Genomic DNA, 26,824 nt, shown 5'->3' on the forward strand with positions numbered 1-26,824 from the left:
AGAGATTTTATCAAACTTTTGAAGGAAAAGAAACAGGTCGACGATTTATTAATCTGTTGTACTTATGCCCTAAAAAGAACGTGTGCCCCTCAACCACATGAATTTCTTTCATCCAAAATCAGTGTTTGAAATTTGTGGCTCATCCACTGGGCAACCTCTTGTAAGCACTTATGAAAATTGCGTTTTCGCCGGTTTCCATCCAGTCTTAAAATGATATGTCCTATGTTCTTATGACACAATCGAGATACCAAAAGATGTAATCATGCCAGCTAGAGGTGACACATACATTTGAGCTTAGGGAATCTTGTGGCGCACCACATTTCACTGTTTTGGTCATTGAATGACAGTGAAGAAGAGAAACCGCTTATGTGCGATCGGTCAGGAAACATGTTATCCAGTTTTGGTTCATGATGAACCTAAACTCATTGTTCATAGTATGTAAAGACGTCTCAGTCCTACGATGAAGGCTGAACCCTGTCTGGATATGATCTAAAATCTCATTAGTGACGATGAATAAGGACAGTTGTTGAATTACCACTTTTTCTGTAATTTTTGCTATAAAAAGGTATCTAAGAGATATGCCTGTTACTCCAGAGAGTGACCGGGTCTGCTGAGGCTTTTTCAGCTAGTTCATTGCTAGATGATATTGTGCACAGGGCAAAGGGCAAAGGTCAAGTGGAGAGCCTGATTTGATCAATTTAAAATTCTCTGAAGTTATGAACAGAAAGTCTGCATATAACTGATAGTGCCGACGACCGTCTGAATATATTACCTTAATGGATACAAATGAGTTCTTAATACGTTTAATCTATCAATAAAAAAGAAGGCAGCACACATTTTGTCGAGACAGTAGATGAACAACATCTACGTGAGAAGAATGTTAAAGACTTCTTAGAGAAAAGTTGTCTTCAGTAATATGTCGCAAAATAATAAGTACTGTTTTTTTACTTCCTTGTTATAGTTCTTAAAACCCTTAGCAGCTGTTGAATAGTCAGACAGCCACAAATACTCGTCACATGCAGCTCCGTTTTAGCTAGGCAAGTGATTCATTACACCAAGGGATGGAAGAATGGAATCGTCCCCATCCCCAGACATTTCTTATCTGGTGCAATAGAGTCTAATGCCGAGGTCACCCAGCCACTGAAGTGTCAGAGGCCCAGAATAGGCTCATTAACTAGCCATGAATCTAGGACCAAAGATCGGTTCTGCTTTCAAGTCTTGGATAAGCAGCGTCTGTAACGCCTGTTTTCACAGTTTGATCACTGCTACAGCACTTTGTCTTTGATTAGCAAATATAATCTCAAAATGTTTGCTCCAGTTTAGCAGATGGTAGATGGGTATATTGTCACAGCGGGTAATGAAAATAAAATTGAACTAGGAAATTGTGCTAGTCTCCTCTTTCCACAGCTATTAAGCTGAGATAATGGCGTGTGCCCCGAGTATCAGAAGGTGTCTGGTGTTTTTCCTGGATAAGACCAAAAACCCATTGTCCTCTGACAGTGTTTTTGTCATGTAATTTGGCTCATATAGTGGGAAACAGGACTCCAAGTCAGTTGGTGTTCATTGTGTGTTCTTAGAAATTCTGAATGTTACAGAATGAATTGATCATCTGCTTTCCCCGGAAAGCTAGCATTTATGTGCAAGATGTGAGGCCCAATACAGCATCTATTAAGTTCTTGCAATATGCCCCCTTCGACTAATCTGCAACGCAGCTGCATGGTCTCCTTGACTTGCATTCTGTTACTACCATGAATGTCCACACTGTGTTTTACAAGCCTTGGCCACAGTCTGCCACGAAAAGTATTTAGCTCGGCTGTAGTGGCTGATAAAATAAGAGTGTCTTCCTTTCTTACAAATTGTCATATTCTTCAGTCTTCCTCAGCGTCCGAGAAAGAGGGAGTGGACATACCAGTAAGTGCAATCTATTCACAATAGAGACTCATTTGCTGATAGTTATGCAGTTCTTCTCGCTTCATTTTTTTATTTTTATTTTCTGTTTATTTATTTTATTTATTTTCAACCAACAGTGACAGAAGCAGCATCAGTTAAACAACAACTCGTCTCCGATACCTTATATTTCAAGCCGCTTCCCTCGATACCCTCCACCCCTCACCCTCTTCCGCCACCACCAGTGCGCCTACAAAATTCTTACATTATGACCAATAAGATGCTTACAAGGTTAGTACGATAACAGTGTTAAGCATTATTAATACAGTATTGGGGGTATTTAATCCAAAGTTACCTTCACTACCATTTGCCTGTAGTGGTTCATACATCTTGCTCCAGTGCGGTAGTTGGAGCCCCCCGACCCTCTAAAATTGAGCCCTCCTCCGAGTCAGTGTCTGGAGCTTGGAGTGCTGCAACTAGGGCCTCCCACACCCTCGCCGCATCGTGTGCTTTTTCGTTATTTGTGCGTAAGGCTTGCTGTAATCTAAGTATGCCTTCGCCCATTTAAGTAATTCCGCCCACCATCTCCCCATGCTAGGTCCCCTACGTGACTTCCAATGCATAGTGAGCTCCCGTTTGGCTAATACAAGGCCCAAGTCGAGGAATTTGCTGGTCACTTTCGTTTTAGCAGTGTGCGGGAATCAATGCAGTAGACAAGTACCCAGTTCTAATTCTAGCGTCCGGTCAGTGATGTTGCTTAAGAGATCCAGCACTTCCTCCCAATATGTTACCAAGCTCGTACATCCCCACATCATATGCAGGAAGTCCGCCCTCTCCAAATCACACCGCGGACACTGAGCCTCCGCCGCCTCGAAATATTGGTTAAGCCTTGCAGGCGTTAGATATGCTCTATGATGAACATAACAATTCCTCAATTGAAACCTGGCATTCTTCGTGCTCTTCCAGGCCCTCCTAACCAACTGAGCCCACGTCTTTTCAGGAATTTCCCTGCCAAGGTCCACTTCCCACTTCCCTTGCAATGCTCGCAACGGTTCCAAGTTCTCTGTCAACATTCGCCGGTATAGGCACGTTATGGCCTTAAAAGTCCCCGCAGCCATTACTACGGACTGGCACGCCATTGAGGTTCGCGGTTCTGACAATCCCGTCCTCCAATAGCGCTGGATTGCGGCAATAAGCGCTGAGTGCAGCAAATAATCCCCTCATGGGAGGTCATATCTATGCTGCAGGCCCTGGAAAGACAACTGGTTTTCGTTTTCATAGAGGTCTCCGAACACTTGTATCCCCAGGTCCTTCCAATTTGCCAGTGCCATCCAGTCCACTCCATGCGGGAAGGCCGTACACATACCCAACGGTATCTCCGGGGCACGTGGTCGAGCGAATCCAGCCCGACGCTGGCTCTGGTTCCAGCACATCCTCATCGTCCGTTCCTCAGCCGTGAACAGTTCGAACCGCATCTTCTGCTGCAGCACTATGAAGGATAAGATATAACTTGGGACCCAACGACCCTCTGGGCCCCGGAACTCCCTCGCCACGGCCTGCGTGAGCCACTGCAACTGGGCCGCCAAATAGTACCACTCAAAATCTGGCACTGCCATACCCCCATCCGCTCTCGGTCATATCATTGTAGCCATTGCAACCCGTCTCCTGCCCGTCCCCCAAAGAAACCCACCAGCCATAGAGCGGAGCTGTCGAAAGACTGAGCCCGACACCCAAATCGGCAATGCCCGAAAGTAATACAATAACCGCGGTAGCGCTACCATCTTCAGGAGTGCCACCCGCCCTGCTACGATAATGGCAACGTACTCCAGAACGCCATACTGCCCTTAAGTCCGCGTATGGCCTGGCCCAGATTACCCTCCAATATATCCTCGGGGCGTGGTAAATGTTAGTGCCTAAATAAGGCAAACAATGGGGCTCCCAGCGAACACCCGCCAGCTTGGGAGGGTTCCTCGCAGTCGGCAGAACCGGAAATAAGCAAGTCTTATCCCAGTTCACCCTCAACCCTGAATATTGTCCAAACATATGGAGCAAGTGCCTCGCGCCCTCTAGAGCCACCGATGTGTTCGCGAGAAACATTAATAAATCATCCGCATAGGGGGAGATAAATTGCAGGCCCCCTCGAAGATATAAGCCAGTGTAATGTCTCCCCAACCGAGCATGGGAGGCCAGAGGCTCAATGGCCAAGGCAAACAATAATGGAGAGAGCGGGCATCCCTGTTGTGTGCCCCGCCCAATCTGGCAAGTCGAAGACAGCGTCACACCCGTCCGCACACGCGCCGTTGCTGATCTATATAGAAGCTCCGTCCACCCTACGAAAGATTCTCCAAGTCCAAACGCATGAAGGACTCGGTACAAATACGGCCATTCTAAGCTGTCAAACGCCTTCTCAATATCAACAGAGGGAACTGCTGCATCACATGTATCGCTATGGTCCTCTCCTAAAATCCGTAAAAGTCGTCGCACGTTGGTCGCAATGGTTCGCTTTAGGATGAAGCCCGCCTGGTCGCTATGGACCAGGTGCGTCATATAGGGAAGAAGCCGGGTCGCAAGAATCCTACTTAAAATCTTGTAATCCGTCATCAACATTGACAACGGGCGATATGCCGATCTAGACAGTGAGTCCCTCCCCGGTTTCAGCAGCGGGATAATGATAGTCTCTTGAGTAGAAACCGGCAATCTCCCCATTTCCTTGGCATCTCGGTATACCGCCCGAAGCTTGGGGGCCAGGATATCAATATATGCAGAGTAAAATTCTATCGGCAATCCATCCGCCCCCGGGGTTTTGTTTGCACGCCATAAGTTTTATCGCACTGCGTATTTCTCCCTCCGTGATCTCCTGTCCCAGCAGTTCCCCCTGGTCCTCCTCGAGGCGTGGCAATCGTACCCCAGCTAGAAACTCACTCAATCCATCTTTTGTATCCTGCAACTTACTTTCATATAGCTCCGCATAATATGCCAGAAACAACCCATTAATCCCTCGCTGTTTATATTTTGGTACCCCTGTCGAGGTGGTCAAAGCCAGGATGGGTGTGCCCCTCGGAGCCGGACTCGCCAGCCACGCCAGGAGAGAGCCCACCTTATCTCTCTCCGCGTGCGCCTGTACCAAATACTCCTTATGATCAAAGCAGCGTAACCTCTCTACTCGCGTCGCCACTTCCTCTCTTGCAGCTACAACCTCATCCTGCATTCTCGGATTCCCAGGGTGGGCCCTCTCCGCTCGACGCAACCGCTGTTCCTCCCTTTCTATATCCTGCAAAAGCGTTTTCCGCATCCCTGTCATTTTAGTGATACATAAGCCCCGTATTACCACTTTAAAGGCATCCCATTCCAGACCTAGGGTCGATGCCATCCCCTCATTCTCGAGGAAACAATGCTCTATCCCCTCCCGCACCTCAGCACGAAACACCGAGTCCTCCAAGGATTCCGGGCGCAAACGCCAGGTGGGGATAGCAGGCCGTTCCCGAGACCACTTCAACAGTAGGAGCAGTGGGTTATGGTCTGATATTGTCCTTGCCAGATGCTCACTACAGCGTACCAATGCATGAACATCTGGGGAGCACAACACCGCATCCAGCCTCACATGTAAATCATGCAGGGAAGAATAATAAGAGTAGTCCCGTTCTCCTATATGCTGCGCGCGCCATGTGTCTATCAGACCCCACTTGGCCTGCCAATCCCTCCTGATTTTTTAAAGCTTGTGTACAGGCGCCTGGGGCAGTGGCGGGTGCGACCTATCCAGCTCAGTATCCGTGACAGAGTTAAAATCACCCCCCAGTAGCACTGAACCGGTCAGGAAGGACGCCAGGTTCCCTGACAGTTTAGCAAAATAGGATTTCTGTTTTACATTAGGGGCATACACACTGCACAACGTCACATCCCTCCCGTCCAATGTTCCCATGACAGCTACATACCTCCCTTCGGGATCGACTAGTTGCTGGGTCTGCTGAAAAGGAACCCCCTCTCTCACCCAAATCAGGGCACCCCTGGCAAAAGCAGAATACGTTGTATAAAAAAGCTGCCCCCTCCAACGGCGCTGTAGAGCCTGGCCCTCAACTCGGTCCATATGGGTTTCTTGGAGAAAAGCTATCTGCACCCCTCTACGCACCAGATAAGCATGAACCCTGTATTATTATTATTATAGCGATTTATAAAGCGCCTGGTGACCCAAGGGCATCCCCGCGCTATAAAAGTTATAATCCAGTTGAGGGGGAGGAAGGAGTAGGGAGGATTAATTAGGGAATAGGTGTGTTTTCAATTTTTTACGAAATGCCAAATAGTGGGGTTCGAGTCTGAGGGAGCGTGGTAGGGCGTTCCATCCAATGGCTGCTTGGACAGAGAAGCGTCGTCCTCCTGTACGTGCCTTTTTGAATCTGGGAACGCTGGCCAAATGCTCATTCTCAGATCGTAAGGATCTGGGTGCTTTGTAGGGCGTGATCATGCTGCTGAGGATCGCGGGACCAGATCCGTTGATCAGCTTATGTGACATGCACATGGCTTTGAACTGCACCCTTTGGCGCACAGGGAGCCAGTGCAGGGCCTTGAGTGCAGGTCTGGCAGACGCTCTAGAGGGAAGGTTGGTTATCAGACGTGCTGCAGCGTTCTGTGTCCGCTGCAGTTTCGCCAGGGTGGCTTCAGGGGCTCCCAGGTAGACTATATTGCTATAGTCCAAGTGGGACAATACTAGTCCCTGGATGAGTAGTTTCCTGGAAGCAGAAGGCAGTAGGGGGAGAATCTTGCGGGTCGTGCGCATGAGCCCGAAACAGGTACCTGAGGTTTTGGTTGCTTGCGTCTTCAAGGTGAGTTCTGGTTCGAGCCATACGCCGAGGGTCTTGACTTCACGCTTCGGGAGGGGGGTTTCTCCAAACACGTCGGGACAGATTGCTGGGGGTATGGTCGTCCATTGTTTCCCCAGGAGCATCACTTCCGTCTTTGACCCATTTAATTTTAATGATGAGTCACTCATCCAGCTGTAGATTTCTGTAAGACAGTTGGTCAGATTCTCTGGGTGGTCGATAAGTTGTGATAAGGAGACGACCAGTTGAGTGTCATCAGCGTAGTTTATTATTTTGATGTTAAATGGTGTTACCACGTCCTCAAGGGGGGCCATATATGCATTAAAAAGCGTCGGGCTCAGGGAGGAGCCCTGAGGGACCCCGCTTGTGAGGGGGAGGATGGACGAGTGGTGATTGTCGTCCCAAACCTGGAACGTGCGTCCAGTGAGGAAGGATTCAATCCAGCCAAGGGCCGTCCCGGAGAGCCCTGCTGTCGCGAGTCGATGAAGAAGGACACGGTGGTTAACCGTGTCGAAGGCTGCGCTGAGATCCAGGAGGATCACTGCCACTGACCCTCCTGAATCCAGGATGCGCCTTGCTTCCTCGATAACGGCAAGAAGGGCGGTGTCTGTGCCATGGCCCGGGCGGAATCCAGTCTGGGATTGTCGTAATGCGTTATTGGTCTCAAGGAACTGGGATAATTGTTCGTTGACCAATTTCTCGGCTACCTTACTGATTCCGGGAAGTAGTGATATTGGCCGATAGTTTGACATATCCGCTGGGTCGAGCTGGGATTTTTTTAAAAGTGCCTTCACCACAGCACTTTTCCAGCTGTCGGGAACAGATCCCTGAGCCAGCGAGCTGTTAATGAGCTCTGTGACCGTGGGAACGATGACAGGGGCCACGGTTTTCAGGAATCTGATGGGTGCCGGGTCCAGAGGGGATCCGCTTTTCATTTTAGTCCAGGTTCGTTCAACCTCTGTGCAGGTTACTGGCCGGAATGTGGTAAGTGTGGGGTGGCGAGGGTTGCTTTTGCTCGGGCCGGGGGATGCGCGGCTGGCCAGGTGGCTGGGAGGGCCGGGCGGGGGAAGGGAAACCAGGATGCGGGAGATTTTGTCATTGAAGTATGAGGCAAGTTCATTACTTCGGTCGACCCGGGGGGTGGTGGAGAGAGGGGTGTTGGGTACTTTCAGCAGCTCCTTTACTATTAAGAAGGATTCCCTAGCGGAGTTGGAGGATTCTTTAATCCGTGCGTCATAGTGGGAAGCTTTAGCGAGCTTAATGGCCTTTTTATAAAGTCTGACGGTGTTATGGTATGCATCCTTGCTGGCGTGCTGCCAGTCTTTCCTCCAAAGCCGTTCGGCTTTTTTGCAATTTTTGCGAAGTAGCTGGAGGTCCGAGGTGTACCATGGGGCAGAACCGGGTTGACCGTTTTTATCCTCCCTAGTTCTCAGTGGGAGTACTGTGTTCAGGGTGGTGGTGATCCACTCTCTAAATTTTATGTCGGAGAAAGTCGGGTCTTCTGCGCATGCAGGGATAGTTGTTTTAAGGATCCTTGCCCATTCTTCTGTGGGGAGTCTGGACCAGGTCCTGTCCCTGATGTAGGTAGGTGGTTTACGTGGTTTCCTGAATAATCCTGGAAGTTGGAAGGGGACCAGGAAGTGATCTGTCCAAGGGAGGGGGAGGGCCACCTTCACTTGTACCAAAGGGGAGCTGGTAAACACTGGGTCCAGGAGGTGACCCTTAATGTGGGTCGCTCCGGAGTTAAGGAGGCGAATGTCGAGTGCCGCCAGATCGGAAATCAGGTCAGTGGCTACCAGATCTGCAGGGTCATCGAGATGGATGTTTAGGTCACCTACTATCATGAAGTTTGATAGGGAGTGGGCCTGATCTGTTACAGTGTCCAGGAGGGAGCTAGCGAAAGGGCCCGGTGGGCCGGGGGGGCGGTACACAAGGACTCCTGTAAGTGAGTTGGTCGGGTCGAGTTTGATGGTAAACTGAAAGCTTTCAGAGTCGGGGATCTGTGCGTCGCTGGTTATACAGTGGAGATAGTCCCGATGAATAATGGCGACCCCACCGCCTCTACCTAGGGGACGGGGTAGGGACTGGATGAGGAAGCCTGGTGGGGTGGCTAGTGCCATATCTGATTGCGAATGTATGGAAAGCCAAGTTTCCGTGAGGAAGAGGATGTCTATCTCGAAGTCCTCTATCAGATGGTTGATTTGCGTTGCATGTTTGGGAAGCGAGCGACAGTTTAGTAAGGCGAGTTTGAGGGAGGCAGGTATGCGGGGTTTTATGGGAAGTTTGAGGTGGAGTGGTTTGCATATGGGGCAGCGAATGAATGGTCCATCTAAATCGTGGGTAAATTCACAGGAGGGGGCTGGGGGTCTAAGGCTAAGTAGCTCTCGCCGTGAGTAGCTTACCTTAGGGTCGGTAGTTTTCGGCAGGGGTTCTGGCCCTATGCCCGGTCGTGCGCGGACGGGCGCAGACGGGCTTGCCTTAGGCGCGCCTTCGGCGCGCAAACGGCGCTCCCGCTGCGCTCGTCCGCTGCGCTGGTATGGCCGGCACATTTGTACTGGTTGTGAGTGGGCGTGGCCTCGCGGTGGGCGTGGTTACCGCCTTGGGCGTTTCCCTGTCTCAGCGCTGGTCGCTGTATCAGGGAGGGTCGAGGAGGGCTGTGTCAGCGCGTGAAGTGAGCGCTTCTAACAGGTGACTGTGGCGTCTCATCATCGTATGTACCCCCCGTACATTCCACGCAATACATTTTAACTCGGGTAATGGTCCCATTATGCAACCTGTCCTCTTACCTCAGCTGCACTCTCTGTATTGGCGCACCAGTGGTATTAACTACCCCAAAAACAACAACACCCGAAATCCCCTCAACACCCCTCCCCAGAACAGGGTCTAAACAGCTAGTACCCATCCAAACAGTCCACTTGTAGTCCCTCTGGTAGCTACCAGAGAGTCGCTCTAAAAGCGAAACTAAGGGGGGAAGCCCAACACCAAGAAGAACTGGTCTGCTGCCTCACCACACTCAGGCGCCAAACCCCACTATAAAGGAACCTCCACCCCCCCCCCCCCCCGGGAGGGCCCCCACGGAAAGCGGGCACCCACACATCTTGAGCGATCCCCCATCTAGCCTAATAAATCAGTTAGTGTCTCCCCACACCTTCCCCCAAGGACAACACCACCAGGATCAGCCAACCCCTCTTACTAGTCACTGCATAAGTTCAGGCATCTACGATCTCATTTGCTGTCCCCGGAGTGATGTGAGGCAGAATAACTCCCCACATCTGTTCCATCAGAATCTGTCCCTGCAGATCCCCTTTCGGAATCCGTCCGTCTCAACAGCGTTGTGCATGCGAGATCTCTGTCACGGCCTGCATCACTGCCGACCTTTCCCTCTCCGTCTGAGTAGTGGTGAGCCTCTGTGTCTCAGGGCGTCTTCTCCTGGAGCACCTCACACGGCGCAGTTGCGGAGCCTCCGCCGTCCGTCTCTCAGTAGGATTCCAACCAACTCCATGTCTCATCGGGATCATTATGAAAGATCGTTTTGCCATCTAATGATATCCGCAGCCGTGCCGGGAACATCAGGGAGTATTGAATGCCTTCGTCCCGGAGGGCCTTCTTGACCGCCAGGAACGAGGCTCGATGGCACTGTACCTCAAAAGTGTAATCCGGTAATAGCGATACGTTGCTATTGTCCACTTTATTTGGGCAAGCCTTGCGTGCTTTATGCAACCGGAGGTCTCTGTCCTTATAGTGGAGCAGTTGGGCCACCACAGGCCTGGGCGGTCTCCCAGGGGCAGCGGGCGGGCAGGCACCCTGTGTGCTCGCTCCAGAGTATAGAACGGCGTCCGGCCCTCTGGAGAAACCTCAGTGCGCAGCCACTGTTCCAGATAGTCTATCATACTGTCTCCTTCGACTCCTTCTGGTAGGCCCACCACTCGTACGTTGTTCCGCCTATTACGTCGTTCGGCGTCCTCGGCCCCCTTCTCTAACGCTTGAAGCCTCCGAGTGACATCACCCATTTGAACATCCAATGCTTTCTGAGATGGTTCTAAGACCTCCAACGTAGTCCCAGCCTGCTTCACCCGGTCTATGAGCTTTGCATGGTCAGCCCGCAGGAGCCCCAGTCCCAATGACACCTGAGCAATGTCCTGTTGAAGCACTTCTTTCGTGTCCGTGATAGCTCGGAGGATCTGGTCCACCTGCTGCTGCATCAGTCCCTCAGGATGCGAGTCAGCCACGACTTGCGTTCTCTGCTCCGCCGATTCGTTTGCTGGTTCCGGGTGCGCTCCCCCCTGCCGGCCGCGCGGTTTCCCCATGATTGCGAATCTTTCGAGACCCCAGTCCTAGTCACATCATCCCGCACCTCCTGTGTTTCAACAACGCGAGTCTTCTCAGCTGTCCAACACGCAGACACGACAAGTCTCTTGCCCCTGTTGGCCATCACGCTTCTGGAGGTACCGTCTACGCTTTCATTACCTTCAGGGGGCCCCCACGGAGTAGACTTCTTTCCAGTAAGTCATCCAGTCCCCAAGCGCAGATGTTCCAGTCCCACCAGCGCCCCTAAGGCCTGGATTGCGGTGCTCAAGCCCCAAATGGTCCAATGGAGCACTCCATGCCCTTATCTTTGAAAGCCAGTCTGCATGCAACAGGCACCAGCACACAGTCATCCAGCAACCACTGCAAGCCCAGTTCAAGAGCACATCAATGGCACCACTCTACGCTGCTCCGCAGCGCGTTCAGCAGTCCATGTCCTCAGGCCTAGGACCTCTGAGTCAGCCGCTGGGCAACTGCGCCGCCTCCAGTACTCACCACTGGCGCTAAAGGATGATCTCCGGGCTCAAAGCGGCCTCGCTGTCACAGGGTCTCCCAACTGGGGCACTCGGCTAAACCCCAGTGTAAATCAGCGGCCAGACCTCCATTGGCCTGAACAGTTCCTCGCAGTCCCGCAGCCAGGGTTTCTTAGCGCTTCGCTGGGTTCTCCTCCCGGGTGTGACTCAATGCAGAGCCACTCCGCAGGCAGCTCTAACGCCCCAGTCAGCAGGCAGCGGCACCTCCAGCCACCTGTAGTCGTTTAGGGGCCGATCTTACCCCCGATGGTAGTGCAGCACCTCAGCGTCCCAATGTTATGCGGCTGTCCTCATTTACGCACACGTCAGCCCTATGTGCCCCCGCCGCCGGGCCTCTCTGCAGGCGTTCAGCTTTCACCGCTTTTGGGGGGGGGAGGCGCGCCTCTCCCTACGACTCCTGCTCGCACCTCACCCAAGGCGGCGTCCGACGGCAGCACAACAAAGTACCGCTACAGGCGCCGGGGCAGTCGTTCGTCCTCCTTGGTCCAATGTCAGGGCTGTACGGCCGTCCCCGAGGCACCCCACCACAGTTCTTCTCACCGCTAGAGCCAGGTGCATTCAGGAGCATTTACGAGCCGCATCCGTGCAATCCGCTACACCCACTTTTCGGCATGCGGGGGGGGAGAACCGGGGCTCACCGCAGGGGTCCGGTCTACGCCGCCCGCAAGGGGAAGCGCACGCTCCTTCCAGTCTCAGGCTCTCGTCGTTTCCAGGTCGCACCCTACTGATCGGCTCAGGGAGATGGCCGCCATTTTATCATTAAGCCGATCAAACCTCCTCCTTCTTGGAGTGCGCATACGGTGTCCGGGGGCAGTGGAACCCTCGATGTCTCTCAGCGTAGACCCCCACCTCCAGGGGACCCCCGGGTCACCGGTGCGGCAATCCGCCGCTTATTGCAGGATAATCAGAAGGGTTGGCGCAGAGCTCTCAGCTCACACGACCGTCCTCATCGGCGTCCAAGCCACGCCCCCGCAGTTCTTCTTGCTTCATATGAACCTTTCCCTTATTAGTCTGGACTATATAGGTGTATGCAAAAACAAGAACACTGTGTATAGATGCTGATTGGTGAGTAAATGGGCAGGACTAGAATGACACATGCAAATTAATCCCATGGAAAGATGACCTTTTATGGGCAAGAAATGTCCTGGTGCTTCTCCTGTGACTCATGACAAATCATGAGCCTGGACAAAGGTGGATTAATGGACTACCAGTACAAGAGGTTTCGTGAAAAATAACTTAGTTCTATTATTTTTAGGAAGCTACTCCTTAGTAAATTTACATTTTTATAACATTTATCTCTAACAATGCACAGGTATATAGGAACATTCAAGAAAGATCATTTAACCTGTTGCTTAGCTTAAGATATTCATGTGACAAGATGGACCGCTGGGATTGATTTTGACCTAATTTTTAACTTGTGTAGCTATCACGAGGCTAAACTAGCTGCTTAGCCTCCGCTCAGTGGTAGAACTGCTGGACTTGCATCATGGATGTCTCACTAGATACCAAGGAGGAGTTGGGACTCTTTTAGAACCTCTCTGTCTTCTTTTCAGTGCCAACTCCCATAAGAAGCCTCCAGTGGCTACCTGTACCTAAGAGTTGTACAAGGGCGTGGGCTTGAATAGCTCTCTCTAGAAGACGCAGGCCTTCGCAAACATCACCACTGGAATATTGATCAGCACACCTCATCTGTGGACATGCCTCAGTAGAATCAGGCCTGTTAGAGAGGCATACTGACCTATATGGACAGCACAATCATAGGTTGACGTTTAAAGCACCACACTTAATTGTAGCATCCCGGGTCATTTCAGCAGCACCTTAATATTAAAGGCACATGGCATATTACGACAACAGCCTGGCATGTTTTATTAGCAATTCCGATGGTATTTTCTTTTTTGACACAGGAATTGTGATGTGTTCATAAGTGGCAGAGAAATCATAATGGGCCTACTTTAAGACAAAATGTTCATTTTATTTGTATTTCTCCTGACACACTACTAGTTAGACACAGGTTCAGATGCGGCACTAGTGTCTGTCCCTTGACAGCCAATAACTCTACGAGGGATACGTTTTTCAGAAAAACGATACTGCAGTATGGAAATATTGCTCTCCTTCAACACTACCTGTAAAACCTAAACCTATGGGTATTATCCAACATATATGGGAAAAAGGTTATTTTGGCCCGACTGGCTTTCTACATTTTCGAGGGTTAATAATCTCCCAGGTCCTCGAGAAGGGTGGGCTGACTCGCTGCTCTCGTTTACTGTGAGTTTATTATACTGGCATTATGAACATTTCTAGAGATTCTCTTGGCCGCCTGTGTCCTCTGATCCCGCTCAATGGTGTTCAGAGAGTCTAGGTTCGAAGCGCAATTCCTTGGAATTTCTTACCTAGACACACTTGAAATGCCCCCAACTTCCCATCATTTCAGAAATAAATGGATATATCACATGCGTTTTTGTAAGCGTTTTTGTAAGCGCCTTTGTTTAATTTTGTTTCGTAGCTCGTCTTAGTCTGCTTTTCGTACTTACTGAGTCTTTAGTATTGTGTCCTTCTAAATATTATCCACAATAAGTTAAGAAAATAGTAAGAGGTTAATTGGTATAGTACAATCTTTCACATGCAGCTTCAGTGGAAAATTCCCAATTCTGCTTTTACTGTTGTTCATAACATTTATTGACCTATACCCTTTATCTCTTGTGTTAAACACAGGCATTTTTTAAATTACTCTTAACTTGTGTAATAATTAGTTACACTTATTAATGCTCATAATTTCAAATGAACGTTATCCATTAATAAATGTCGGTTATGCAGAGTATGTATTATGCTTCAGGTGTTTTTAAATTGGCTGTTTCCAGTTTACTTAATCCATATTCAGATTGGCTTCCAGCAAAGGCACCTTGTAAACCGAAGAATAATTGCGGTCGAGTAGCTGCTGTAATTAAGGAGCGGGTCTATTTTCTGCCAGGCATCATTGATTGCATTAATATAAAATGGTGCTTAGAGTAGAAGTCATTTCCCTGATTTGAAAGTTGCATATCATTGTTATCCGCTACAACCCCGATTGTTTCCTTCCAGATTTCTTCCGAGCAAGAGAAAACAGTACCTGAAAATCTGCCTGCTCCTCCCAACAAATACAAACTGCAGTATCAGCAGTATGAAGCTGACATGAAAGAAGGGTACAAGCAGTACACACAAAGAGCAGCAGACCGGACAAAAGCAAGCTCACAGCCAAAGCCACGGTCACCGGGAAGGCAGTCACCTCAGAAAGAGGTAAAGGACGTCCAGTGTGTTTACTGTAGCGTACGTATATACTGAGACTTCTAAAGCTTGAAGCTAGCTGGACATCTATAGAGTTGTTCACAAAAGTAAAGAGAACGGCTAGGATTGTGTACACAGTAAGGGGGTTCGAATATTTTGCCGTGCTCCTTTTCTGGAGGTGTTTATGTACATAAACGTACATGAGGTGTGCAATGCAAAGTAGATAGTCTATTGATATATATATTTTTATTTGGGCGTGTTGTTCTTATATAGCAGAGCTTCTTTAACCCATGAGCGGCTAGCCCCTACTGCAGTCCGCAGGAGGCTCTGATGAGGGACGTTTATAATTGGAACCTGTACTGTACATTTAGGGCGTTTTTTGGGTAGATGAAAGGCATGTGTAATTCTCCTAGGAACGCAGGCCTCCATTAGAAGAAAAACTTCTCTATTATTACTTACAAACGTTGTACAGCAGCAAACGTGGCCTGAGGCACAGGGTACCAAATAGGAATCCGAACGTGTCAATTCTAGTAGATTTACCTTCTCACCTCTAGACCCAGGCAGTCTGACAAGCGGGACACAAGGAGGAAATGGAAAGTCACCAAAATGCACATATATGTGTTTTTGGCATAGCCAGCTTAAATACTTCAGCAGACCCAAGCAATACATATTTTAGACCCCCCTGTTTGGAACAATTTAAATTTATGACCATCTTTAGCTAATCCAATCCATTATAATGCCAAACAATATTAAATTATACATTACAGTTTTTTGTTCATAAAAGGGTACATGCAAAAAGAGCCAAAAGTCGAAGTTGGCCATTGTCCACCAGCCAGATAGTGCCAAAAGAAGGCTTGAACAAACATCGATACAGCCATTTCGTTTTTGTGCTTGGATCTAGATTTTTTGACTTGTAACCATAGTGCTTTCTGTGTAATTGAATGTCTTACCATGCTCTTGATCTCGCAACTTTGTTGATGTTACTTGGCGTGTGCCTAATACTAGAATAATTAATATGCACTTGCCTTTGAAATTGTAGCTTTAATTGCCAGATACTGATAATCTCATGTGAAGTCCCTCTACACTATTGACATTCTTGCTGCAGCAGTGAAAATCAAAGTACAACTTAAAAGATTCTCACCATTTTATTCACATTAAAATCTGATATTATTCTCCTTAATTCTCTTCCCCGGTATTGTCCTTCATCTCTTCTTTCTATGTGTACATTTCCCTGGCTAGACAGTGGCCTTCACCTCTGTTGAGTAAAGAGAAGGGTGTGAGAGGTAGAAGAAGGAAAGAGCGGCGGAGAGAACGGTAAAACTATGGAGGTGAATAGAACTAGTAATGAGGTAGCATTCGGTGCGGTAGGGAGAGATAAAAGATAAAGAGAGAAAGGTATGATAGCTAGAAACAAAGAAACCGAGCGGGCAGAAAGAGTGTGAAGTAGGTAGGTAAAGAGAGAGAGAGAGAAAGGTAAGATTTTAGAGTGAGTTAGAGCTGTAAACAGAGAAGGAAATGTAATGAACAAGTGAGTTGTGTGGGGTTTATAGACAAGTAGGGTTGAGAAAGATTAGGTAGAAAGAGATGCGAGTTAGAGAGAGGTCAAGGCAAAGAGACGTAGACAACTACAAATGTGAGGTAGTGAGAGAATGATTGAATTATAAAAATGCAAGGTAAAGATAAAAAGGTGACGCAGAGGCTACAACATGAAAAGAGGTATAGAAAGAAAGGTAATTTAAATAAAGTAGCGCCAGAGAAAAAGGTAGGGAGAGACGGGGTGAAGGGTAGAAAGGGAAGGGGTACAGAGAAAAAGAGATAGATAAAAATGATGAGATAAAGAATGAGGTGAACTGGTAGAAGTTGAGAAAACGATGAAGAGGCGAAGTATAGAGAGCTGGAGAGAAAGATAACCAGTGAAGTAAACAGTGGCAGCTTGCATGGCTTGCGGGTGGCGAGCCGGGTGCGTGTTCGGGGGAGGGCACGTGTGGGGAGGCGACAAGGGGTGTGCAATGAGAAAATAAAACACTTAACCTTCCTGCTGGGTCCCCAGAATCTGCTCCTGCTCTCCTCGTCGGACTGGAGAAACAGGAAGCATAACCGGACTTCCCTGACCAATCACAACGCTGCATTGCAGCGTTATGATTGGTATGAGTGTCCTGTTTCAACTCTCAGTCAGGGAATGGGGGCCTGGGCATGTTCTCCATGCAGGCTGTAATGCAGCCTGCACGGAGAACAGGGAAAGTGCGCATTAGTGTTTTGGGCTGCCCAAGAGGGCCGCCACAACAGTCATGCGCACTTAGGAGTGGGCAAACCACTCTTCCCCTGCCCTGCTCCGAGAGCAGAGCAGCCCCGCCCACCCGCAAAGCAGCACGGAAATATAAAAAGATATTAACTCAAAGTTATTATCATTTTATGTTTCCTTTACTTTACACTGCTTAAAATCAGTGGGGCGACGCTCCTCTGCCATAGCGGAGGAGCAGCCCCTGGAAGTTAAGAGAGATAAGATTGAAAGAATGGTGAAGTGGATGGAAGGCAGGTACAGGGATGAAAGATGGAAACAGAGCAGTGAGGTGCAGAGAGAGTGGTGAAGAAAAGAGAAAGTTGAAGTAGAGAAAGGTGGTGTAGATTTTGAGAGTGATTATTTAACTCCCATAGTTGCAGGTACATTAACCAATTGAGCTATTTTTAGTACTATGCTAACCTAAGGCCTGCTGGATCTCTGTAACAGATGTCCTTACCCAACTGGCACTCTTAAAACAGCAAGATAATATTGTCACTACAGTAATATGCAAACGTCCTAAAGGTCACATGCTAAAATCTGGTTATGTCTAAGACTTTCAACCTTCTAAAACAGCAAAGTTTGAATCTGTCCTATCATGTACCATGCCGTTAAACTTTAAAAAGTTAGGATCAAAGAATGGCAGAGAGAGATAGAGAAAGGTGAAGACATCAGGGCAAAGTAGAGGTGTGGTAGAGACAGGTCACCTGGGCAGCAGAGTTGAGGTAGACATAAGTGAAGTTGAGAGGGAGAGTACTTACGTGCATAAAGATGTGGAGGTAAGGCGGTGAGAAAGAGTGGCGAGCTAGGAGTGGTAAGGTGAGGTCCAAATAGAAACTCGATAAATAAATATTATTTTCTGAGACTGTTCGTGTTAGGTTGGGCAGGCCAAGCATGCACTCAAAGCCTCTGTGAACTCTCATCCAGCTGTCAATTAAAACTGAATCAGAGGGCGTGGCCCAGCTAGGCATGATGGTAGGTGCATTGTTACTACGCCCTGTGGGCTTCCCCTGCATCCTTTATGATCCTCCTTTCCTAGTTAGGGAGAGCCGGCCCACCTATGCAGTGGACCTGGCGATCAATCGGCTGAGGCAGGCTGCTTGCCACAGAGCATGGATCATGGATGGCACTTGGTGCCGGAGGGAAAGGGGAGTGTGGACCTTTCGATATTGGACTACCTTTTCCAGGGGGTGAGGGTGGGGATAATTGACTCTGGGGACCTTGGAGAGGTGGGGGCCTTCAGGAGTGGCGGCCTCTAACACCTTCTTGTTGATCATGCTGCCCATCCCTGGGCCAGTGGGTGGCGCAAGCAGGAGGAGTGGACTTGTTCCTCCCCACCCCCCCTCCTGGACTGAAGGGCAGTTGGGTGCTTGTCGTGCCCTCCCCCACTGCATCAGCTTAGAGGCATTGTTGGAGTGAGTGTGAACTGGGGGGAATGGAGCGGGCCCCTCGGATGTTGGACATGAACTGAACCTGCTACTCATGCTTCCCGTCATAGAACAGGTGCAGACAGTGCAAGCAGGCAAGGTGCCGCCTTGACTAGCTCCCCCTTTCCATTCCTCTCCCTCAAGTGGAGTGATCTATCATTGCCTGCAGCTTCACTGAGCCCCATTGAAGGAAACTGGCCGTTCTTTTACTCCTGGAGCTGCGAGGGCTGTGCCCCCTTTACACAACAAAGGATATTGTTCCTCCACTGCTGTACTAGCAGAGACATGGCTCAAATGTTGGGGGGGGTGCAGACAAAGATGGACAGATACACAGCACCCCAGTCGTGGCCACCGAGTATGGGTCTTGATGGTGCCCCAGCCACACAGTCACTGGAAGCCATCAATATCTCCATGATCCTGCAAGAAATCTGGACCTCCCGATTGCCGGTGAAAACCAAATTACGAGAAGTGAAAGCAGATGTCTCGCTCCTGCGCCGGGACCTCCGTAATGTAGAGTGGAGAGTCTCAGATGGGGAAGGCCAGGTCCTAACTCTGGAGGATGGTTTGACTATTATCCGGACTGACATACGTCACCTATTCGCGACCACCAAAACCCTGGAACAAAGGGCAAAGGATCCTGAAAATCGGTTCAGGCGTAACAACTTGAGGTTTGGTGGGTCCCAAGAGTCTATCAGCCACACCCCTCCAGATAAATTCCTCGAAGACTGGATTGTGTCTTGGATACCTAGTGGAGTGCTGTCCCGCTGGTGTGGGATAAAGAGAGCACATCGGGCACTGGTATAGAGGCCTCCCCCGGGCACACCCCTCAAGACCCTTAATTGCCCGCATCTTTAATTTTCAAGACAGGGATGTGATACTGCGATAGATGCGTAAAAAGGGAAAACTAGTTTATTAATCTTTCCGGAGTACACCAGACACGTCCAAACGTGACGGAAATTATTTGTGAAATTAATCTTTCCCACATGCTCCTGTTCCCAGCCAGACTCTGGTCATTTATGACTCCCAATACATACTTTGTTGGTACCCCAGAGGCGGCGTGGGTGTGGACAGCGAAGAAAAGAACACTGAAAATATATGAGCTATCACTGTCGACCTCATGGAGAAAAAAATACCGCTCCTAAAGCAGGCACACTCTGGTTCAGTGGGTGCAGAATTCTCGAGCAGGCCGAAAGCAAGGGGGAGGCTCCCCAGACTTGTCTGGAATGGACATCAGACGCCCTTTCAAGGACCACGGAGACATGGAGTGTTTTCTACAGACTGCTGTGACTGGGGGAAGGTATTAGTCTTGCACGTCCGAGTTGGAAGGCCCTCCAGGATGGATGTAGAGGCTAGAGACTCTGTGAGGACAGTGGACATGCTGGGAGACTGTATACGTCTGGCACAGCAGCAGCAATACAAGGCTTTCATCCTCTGACCAGGTGTAATTTCAGGAAGATTAATTTTTCAGTGTAGTAGAAATCCTGTTACTGAAAGAAGCTTGGGCGATGTTGCCCCCTATCTCTCTATTTTATCTTTCATTTGATTGTTTGAGTTTGCTTTTTGTAGGCCTTGAAAACAACCTAATAGTAGTTGTGCTATTAGTGCTGGGAGATTAGAGGGAAGGTGATTGAGGGGCAACTGAACTTTTTCCTGAAGTTGGGGGAGTGGGCAGTTTTGAAACCACTATCATGAAATGTGGGGAGGGGGCACTGTAGGAAGTTGGCTCTCTTTATACTATACCAAAAAGAGGTATAGTGTGCAGAGAGTCCAGAGGATCCCTGGAGGCTTTACATAGGCTAAAGAAGATAACACAAATACTCTCTTTTTTGGTACTGTGTGCCAGCAGTTCAGCTTAGCAGAGGACAGTGCTAAGCATTTGTTGTACACACAGTGGCAATAAATGAGGCACACACTCAATGAATAAATCCGAGACCAATTGATAAAAAATAATACTTGGATATATTTATTTTGTATAACCACAGAACTTTGTTTTTGCAATAGAAATACTTTTGCCCAATATCAAAAGTGGACACTTAGTGGAAAATATTCAGCATACAGATAGGTAACATCGACTTACCAAACCGGTCTTCGGGAGTTAAGATCAGCATTAGGCAAGGTTCAGTTCAGCACCAACAGTACACTACCAGCAGCTGAGGAGCATCCGGGTGCAGGGTGCAAATAGGGTGTTGGACTTTCAATACAGCTTGATGAAGAGTGGGGCTATCGGACAGATACACCTTACAGGTAAATAGTAGCGGCACGGAGGACCAGTCTTCGGGGTGAAGCAAGCACTGGGCAGGGTCCAAAGCAGCACCAACAGTACACCACCAGCGGCACAGAGACGGCCAAGTGCGGGGTGCCAACACAGTGTCGGTGCCCAATGTTAGACAGTGGAGAAAAGACAAATCGGAAAAGGGCTGCAGGAGCAGGCCAGGAGGCCGGACAAAGGTAAGTTGCAATGCTCGGGGACACCTTTGGTCCTCTTCACCAAGGCCCAGGGTGAACGGGTGCAGGGGTGCCTTTGGTTTCGGATCCGGCTTACAGGAGCAGGTCGCAGTTGAGGGGGTCTCCATGCAGAGGCTACAGGTGGCGTTGAGTAGTCCGGGAGGGGTCAGTCAGCTCATGATGGTCTTGGGGTCTGGAGTGCTGGGGAACCTCGCTGGAACTGGTGGGCCTCTTCAACTCTGGCCAGAGGTGTCAGGTGCTGAGGTGGAATTGGGGGTCAAGTTTCACAACTCTTCACAGCTTTTCTGGAAGATTGTTGCTGGTAAACAGATCCACTGTTCTCTGGAGATCTTGGTCTTTATTGAAGGCAGGCAGTCTTCCCAGGGTTTTGGAGGTCACTGGGCTGCAGGCTGAGTTGTCTTTGGTACATGATCGTCGAGGGCTGCAGACAGGCTATTAGGGCTGGGGCCAAGTCAGTCATTCTCTGCAGTCTTTTCTCCTGTTGAAGCTCTTTGGTGTCCGGCTCTTCTTGGGTCATCAGGAACTGAAGTTCACGGTCTGGGGATGCCACCTAAATACTAGATTTCGGGGCATTACAAGGAAGGGACAGGTAGTGGCCAATTGGCTCCTTACCTGGTGTGTCCACACCCTCTAGGATGCTCACCTCCTGGGGGATGTGGACATAGACCTAGACCAGGTTGGATAAGTCCCACCATCTTTAAGATGGTGGGCACTGAAAATTGAACTTCACCTCGCCTCCAGCACCTGAGGGGTGGAGTAGGAAAAGGGGGGCACACTTCCTATTCTTGCGCTGTTTTCCTGTCTGTCTTCCCTCCAAAAGGGGGTGAGGGCAGGAGGGGGCCTGCTCCTTCTAACAGGAGAGGCTGGGGTTGCATTAAAAAGGCAGCAAGCCTTTGAAGCCAGTCGCCACAAATGGCTCTTCCTGACCAGGGGGAGGTGTGAACATCTCCACCCAGGACAGGCATTGTTCTCGAACTCTGATTGCAAAGGCGCTCACCCCATAAGGTCAAAACATTGTCTGGTGGGAGCAGGCTGGGTTAGGCCAGTCTGTGACCACACTAAGGGTTGGTAGGTTTCAGGGGACCCTTCTAAGAAGTTCTCTGTGTGCAATTTTTAATAAGTCTGACACTGGAATCAGTGCAGGTTTATTATGATGAGATATTTGGTACCAAACATCCCATACTTCAATGAAGCCATCATGGAGCTTGGGAACTCGAAATGATGAGTGTCCAGTCTGTGTATGTACTATGGCTTCCCTGGTCACTTACAATTTCCAGGAATAAACATGGATATTACAAGGGCATACCTGCTTATGCAGGTATGCCCTCTCAGGAGATATAGTTCACCCTGCCTTAGGTCTGAGGCCTGCTTGAGGGGAGTCTTACCTATATCCCATGCAGTGTCTGTGAGGGATGTGTGCCATGTCGACTTTTCAGTTTTGTCTGCACCAAGGCACGCAGTCTGCAATGGCAGACTGCAGGGCCTTGGTGAGGGGATCGTAGGTGTGGCACAATTTGTGCAGCTACCCTTAGGGGTCCCTCTTCAGTGCCAATGTCTTAGGTACCAGGGGTACCATTTATTACGGTCTTACAGGGGGTTCCGAAGTAGTGCCAATTGGGAAACAAAAAGTACAGTTTAGCGAAGGAGCTCTGGCACAGGGGACCTGTTTGGTAGGGACCCTGTGCATTTCCAGTCAAAATGACATCATTTTTCAGCGGAAAAGAGCGGGTAAACCATGTCCGAAAGAGGCACTTTCAAACAGGGAACATTTGGGATTCTGGTTTCAGCTTGCTAGGTTAATGACTGTCACTTCTACATGTGTACCAACTAACAGAAATAGGAGATACTCCATTGGCCCTAATTGATGTACTTCCACCACGACTACAACCCATGATGTAAAACCCACTGTCATGAAAATACTCTCTTGTAATGTTAGTGGCCTGCCTAATCGAATCGAAAGGTGAGTAGTTGCTCATGATATCTGCAGTCAGGCCCAGTCCTTAGTCCTCCTGCAGGAAATACACCTAGTGGGACCTCACTGTATGTGTCTCCAGCAGGGCCCCTACGTGTCCATGGCCAATGCCAGATTTACTAAAAGTTTAAAGGGGGAGGGGCGGGAATCCTCATGAGACAGAACCCTCTATTTCATGTAACTAAGAAATGGGAAGACCCGACTGGCTGCTATGTGGGCCTGCAAGGTAAGTGGGGCTGACAATCAATCCTGGTCCTCAATATCTGATGGAGACTTCATGCCACAGATCCCTTACCTTAGTATTTCCCCAGGTGTCAGGCTGGATCCAGAAGATTTTTTGTGAGCAGTTCTCCTGCACGCTGACAAGTGGCATTGATTGGCGTCAGTCGTCAGCGTTGTCGGTACCTGTATAGGCACAACCCAGGCCCACGGACATAAGTTCCTTTCTTTCTGTGACATCCAGCGCTGATTCGAAGAAAAGCTACCCCTCTTGATTTTTTTCTTTAACAGGCATATTTTGACGTTTTTGTTGACTATTTTTGTTGTTTACCTCCGGATGTGTTGAGGAATTTCTTTGCACACGTCGGGTTTTAAGCCCTGTAACGCCTGTGACCAACTGATGTCAGTGACTCAACCGCACTTCGTTTGTCTGTGGTGTTTGGAGGGTGACCACACACCAAGGCATGTTCTGATTGCTGGGCCGTGGCTCCAAAGGCTTTGAGGGAGTGGTCCTTGAAGCTGCTAGTGGTCTGGTATGTGTCTCAGCGGAAGTAGAGATCCTGATTGAGGGGAAGGTTCTGGGATCGTTCGCGGAGCCTAAAATCCTCCTCGTCCCATTCGAAGTCCTCAGGACACTCAGGTGGCACAAAAAGAAGAGCAAGAAGTCGAATCATTCTTAGACTGCTCCTTGTCCGTCGGCCAACGAGATGAGGGAGCCTCATCGTTCTAGTCTCTGTTCCCCTGAACCTGCATCTGGGCCGAATCAGCGCCTCCCTGAATTTCCAAAGGCTGAAGTGACTTCCGCCCAATTGAAAGAGTTCTTTGAGGTCATGCGCCTCATATTTGGTCGACCCGACTTCATCAACATGCTTTCTGGCCCCACGAGGTCAGAAGGGGCCCAATTTGGTTCTGCGCTTGCGGACCTAGACTTAGTGGGGCCCCAGGGATCGATTTCTGGATCCGGACCGGCACCAGTCGTGCCATCTCGACCTTCCCCGGTGCCGATGCTCCAGTCACCCTCCCCATTGTCCTCCCCGAATCTGACACGGAGCCGGAGGAGCATCACCCTACCCAGAGTCAGACGCCAGCAGGAGCCATGCTTCTTAGACCGGAGCCTTTTTTTTATCAGCCAGGCCTTGGGGAAGACTGGGATGGGTCGCTGGACCCTTTAGGATACCAGCCCTATGAGGAAGAACAGAGTGTGGATCTGGATAAGGCCAGCGGCTTGGATTGATCTCCAGATGTTGACCTGCTTTCTTCCCCTGTTGTGACTACGGAGGAGGGAGCTTCCTACCCAATGGTGGTACAGAGGGCAGCTAAGGACCTTGACATTCAGCTACCCACGGTGGAAGTCGAGACTAATCTCTTGACAGAGAAGCTACAACTGGGAGTCTCCACATTGGAACCCTTTCTCCCATTTAATGACGCCCTCACAGACGTCCTTTTGGGTACCTGGTCCAAACCCAGCTTAGAGTCTCCTGTGAATAGGACGATTGCCCACCACCATGACCCGCTCCTTGGGACCCAAATTTCCTCACACAACACCCTTCCTTTGAGAGCTTGGTGGTCCAAGCCTCCATCTCCCAACACTCTTTACCAACTGCTCCCCCGCTAGAGAATCCAAGAGGCTGGACTCATTTGAGAAAATGCTTTCTTCCGCCAGCTTGTCATTGCAGTCCTTCAGCACCCCATGCCTTTTGTGCTGTTATTCTCACACTTTGTGGGATACGGTTGTGCAAGTGCTGCCACAGGAGGCCTGGGCTGTACTCTCCCAAGCTGTCACTGACTGGAGAGACTCAGCGAATTCACTATTCGATGCGGACGACTCGCTGGGCAGAGTGGTTTCCACAACAGTGACCCTTAGGCACCACGCCTGTCTGAGGCTGACTGGCTTTTTGGGGCATTTCCATGCTTTCCTTAAGGACATGCCCTTCGATGGCACCCGTCGCCTCTGAGACTAGGCACATTTGGCTTTCAAGTGCTTTAAGGATTCTCATGTTATGGCAAGGTCCTTAGGGGTTTCTGCTGTTCCACGTCCACTTCAATCTGCCTTTCGCAGGTACGGAAAGGGCTTCCAACAGCAGCAATTTCTGCCCAGTCACCGCGCAGGCTCCCCAACCTCTGCTTGGCCAAGGGCGCGGTACACATAGACTTCGTGGGTCAGGTGGCCAGTGGTCTGATCAGTCTGCCACCCTCCCTGCTGCAGCAGCCTCCAAGCCCTCCTAGTCTGCCACTTTACTACCGTGGGCACCCAGTTAATGGCAGGACTCACCATCATCTGCCCCACTGGCAGTCCATTACAGCGGACAGGTGGATTTTGCAGATTGTCCGAAGTGGCTACTCCCGCCACAATCTCACGACTGGCTGACGGAGGATCATCTGTCTCTTCTCCGCGAAAAGATCACGGTTCTCTTGTCCAAGTGAGCCATAGAGATGGTTCCGTTGTCACAAGTAGGCTGTGGTTGTCATTCCTGCTACTTTCTGGTTCCCCAAAAACGACAAGGGCATTCACCTATCCTTGATTGCTGAATTCTCAACCTTTTCCTCAAAAAGGAAAAATTCTAAATGTCACGTTAGCTCAGGTCTTGTCTGTCCTGACCCCAGGAGATTGATTGTAGGGTTGGAATTGCAGGACGCTTATTTTCATATTCCCACCCTGCCTGCCCACCGATGCTAGCTTCGGTTTGCGGTAGGCCACGAGCACTTAAAATTTACTGTGCTTCCTTTTGGCCTTACCAACACACCTCGGGTGTTCACTAAGGTATGGCGGTGGTTGCGGCTCATGTGCAAAGGTGAGGAGGGCTAGACTTCCTCTATCTTGACAACTGGGTGCTGAAGGCAGGCTCGATCTAGGCTGTAATCTCCCACCTCCAGACCATGGCAAACCTCCAGCACTTGTTGGGGTTCACTATCAACCTGCCAAAGTCACACCTGACTCCCTGTCAGACGCTCCCTTTCATCTGAACTGTTCTGGACACAGTGCAGTTTCTGGCTTATCCTCCCAAGCTGCGACTCCAGGATATTCAGGCTATGATATTTCAGCCTCTATCCTGGGTTTCGGTGAGACTGACTCTGAGGCTGCTGGGCCTTATGCATCCTACTAGTGACACATGCCAGATGGGATATGTGGTCCCTGCAGTGGGACCTGAAGTCTTAGTGGGCGCAGCATCAGGGAATCTCTTTGATCTGGTCCAGATCTCGAAGGGAACTGCAGTGGTGGCTCACAGACCGCGATTGGATCAGAGACCCCTCTCCATTCTCACAACCATATCTCACAGTACCAACAGATATGTCACTCCTGAGATGGGGCCGCCATCTGGGAGAGGTGGAGATAAGAGGATTCTTGTTTCCGGTGTAATCCGGACTCCACATCAACATGCTGGAACTCCAAGTGATTGACTGGCATTGAAAGTCTTTCTACCCTCCCACAAGGGAAGGCTGGTACAAATGTTCACATACAACGCCACTGCCATGTGGTACTGCAACACACAGGGTCAAGAGTCCCTGTGCCTCTGCACATGGCTGGAATGCCAGGGCATTTCTCTGGTGGTTTTACATCTGCCAAGTTCTCTGTACGCCAGAGCAGACAAACTCCGAAGATGCCTAGCAGATCACAAATAACATAACATGTACTTTTGTATAGCACACGTATCCCCCGAAAG

General features: G+C 49.6%; 1 protein-coding gene across 3 annotated transcripts in view; it reads left to right on the forward strand.

The window, feature by feature from the left end:
* The window catches only part of CAPS2 (calcyphosine 2), an 825,864-nt gene that overhangs the window by 146,947 nt on the left and 652,093 nt on the right, over positions 1–26,824 (forward strand). For all 3 annotated transcript variants that reach the window (XM_085653843.1, XM_085653845.1, XM_085653844.1), the window contains one exon: positions 14,618–14,812. In XM_085653843.1, coding sequence (XP_085509969.1) covers positions 14,618–14,812 — 195 coding nt within the window. The remainder of the gene's footprint in view (positions 1–14,617; positions 14,813–26,824) is intronic.

The sequence above is a fragment of the Triturus cristatus genome, chromosome 4_1, assembly GCF_964204655.1.
Source record: "Triturus cristatus chromosome 4_1, aTriCri1.1, whole genome shotgun sequence".
Classification (NCBI taxonomy): domain Eukaryota; kingdom Metazoa; phylum Chordata; class Amphibia; order Caudata; family Salamandridae; genus Triturus; species Triturus cristatus.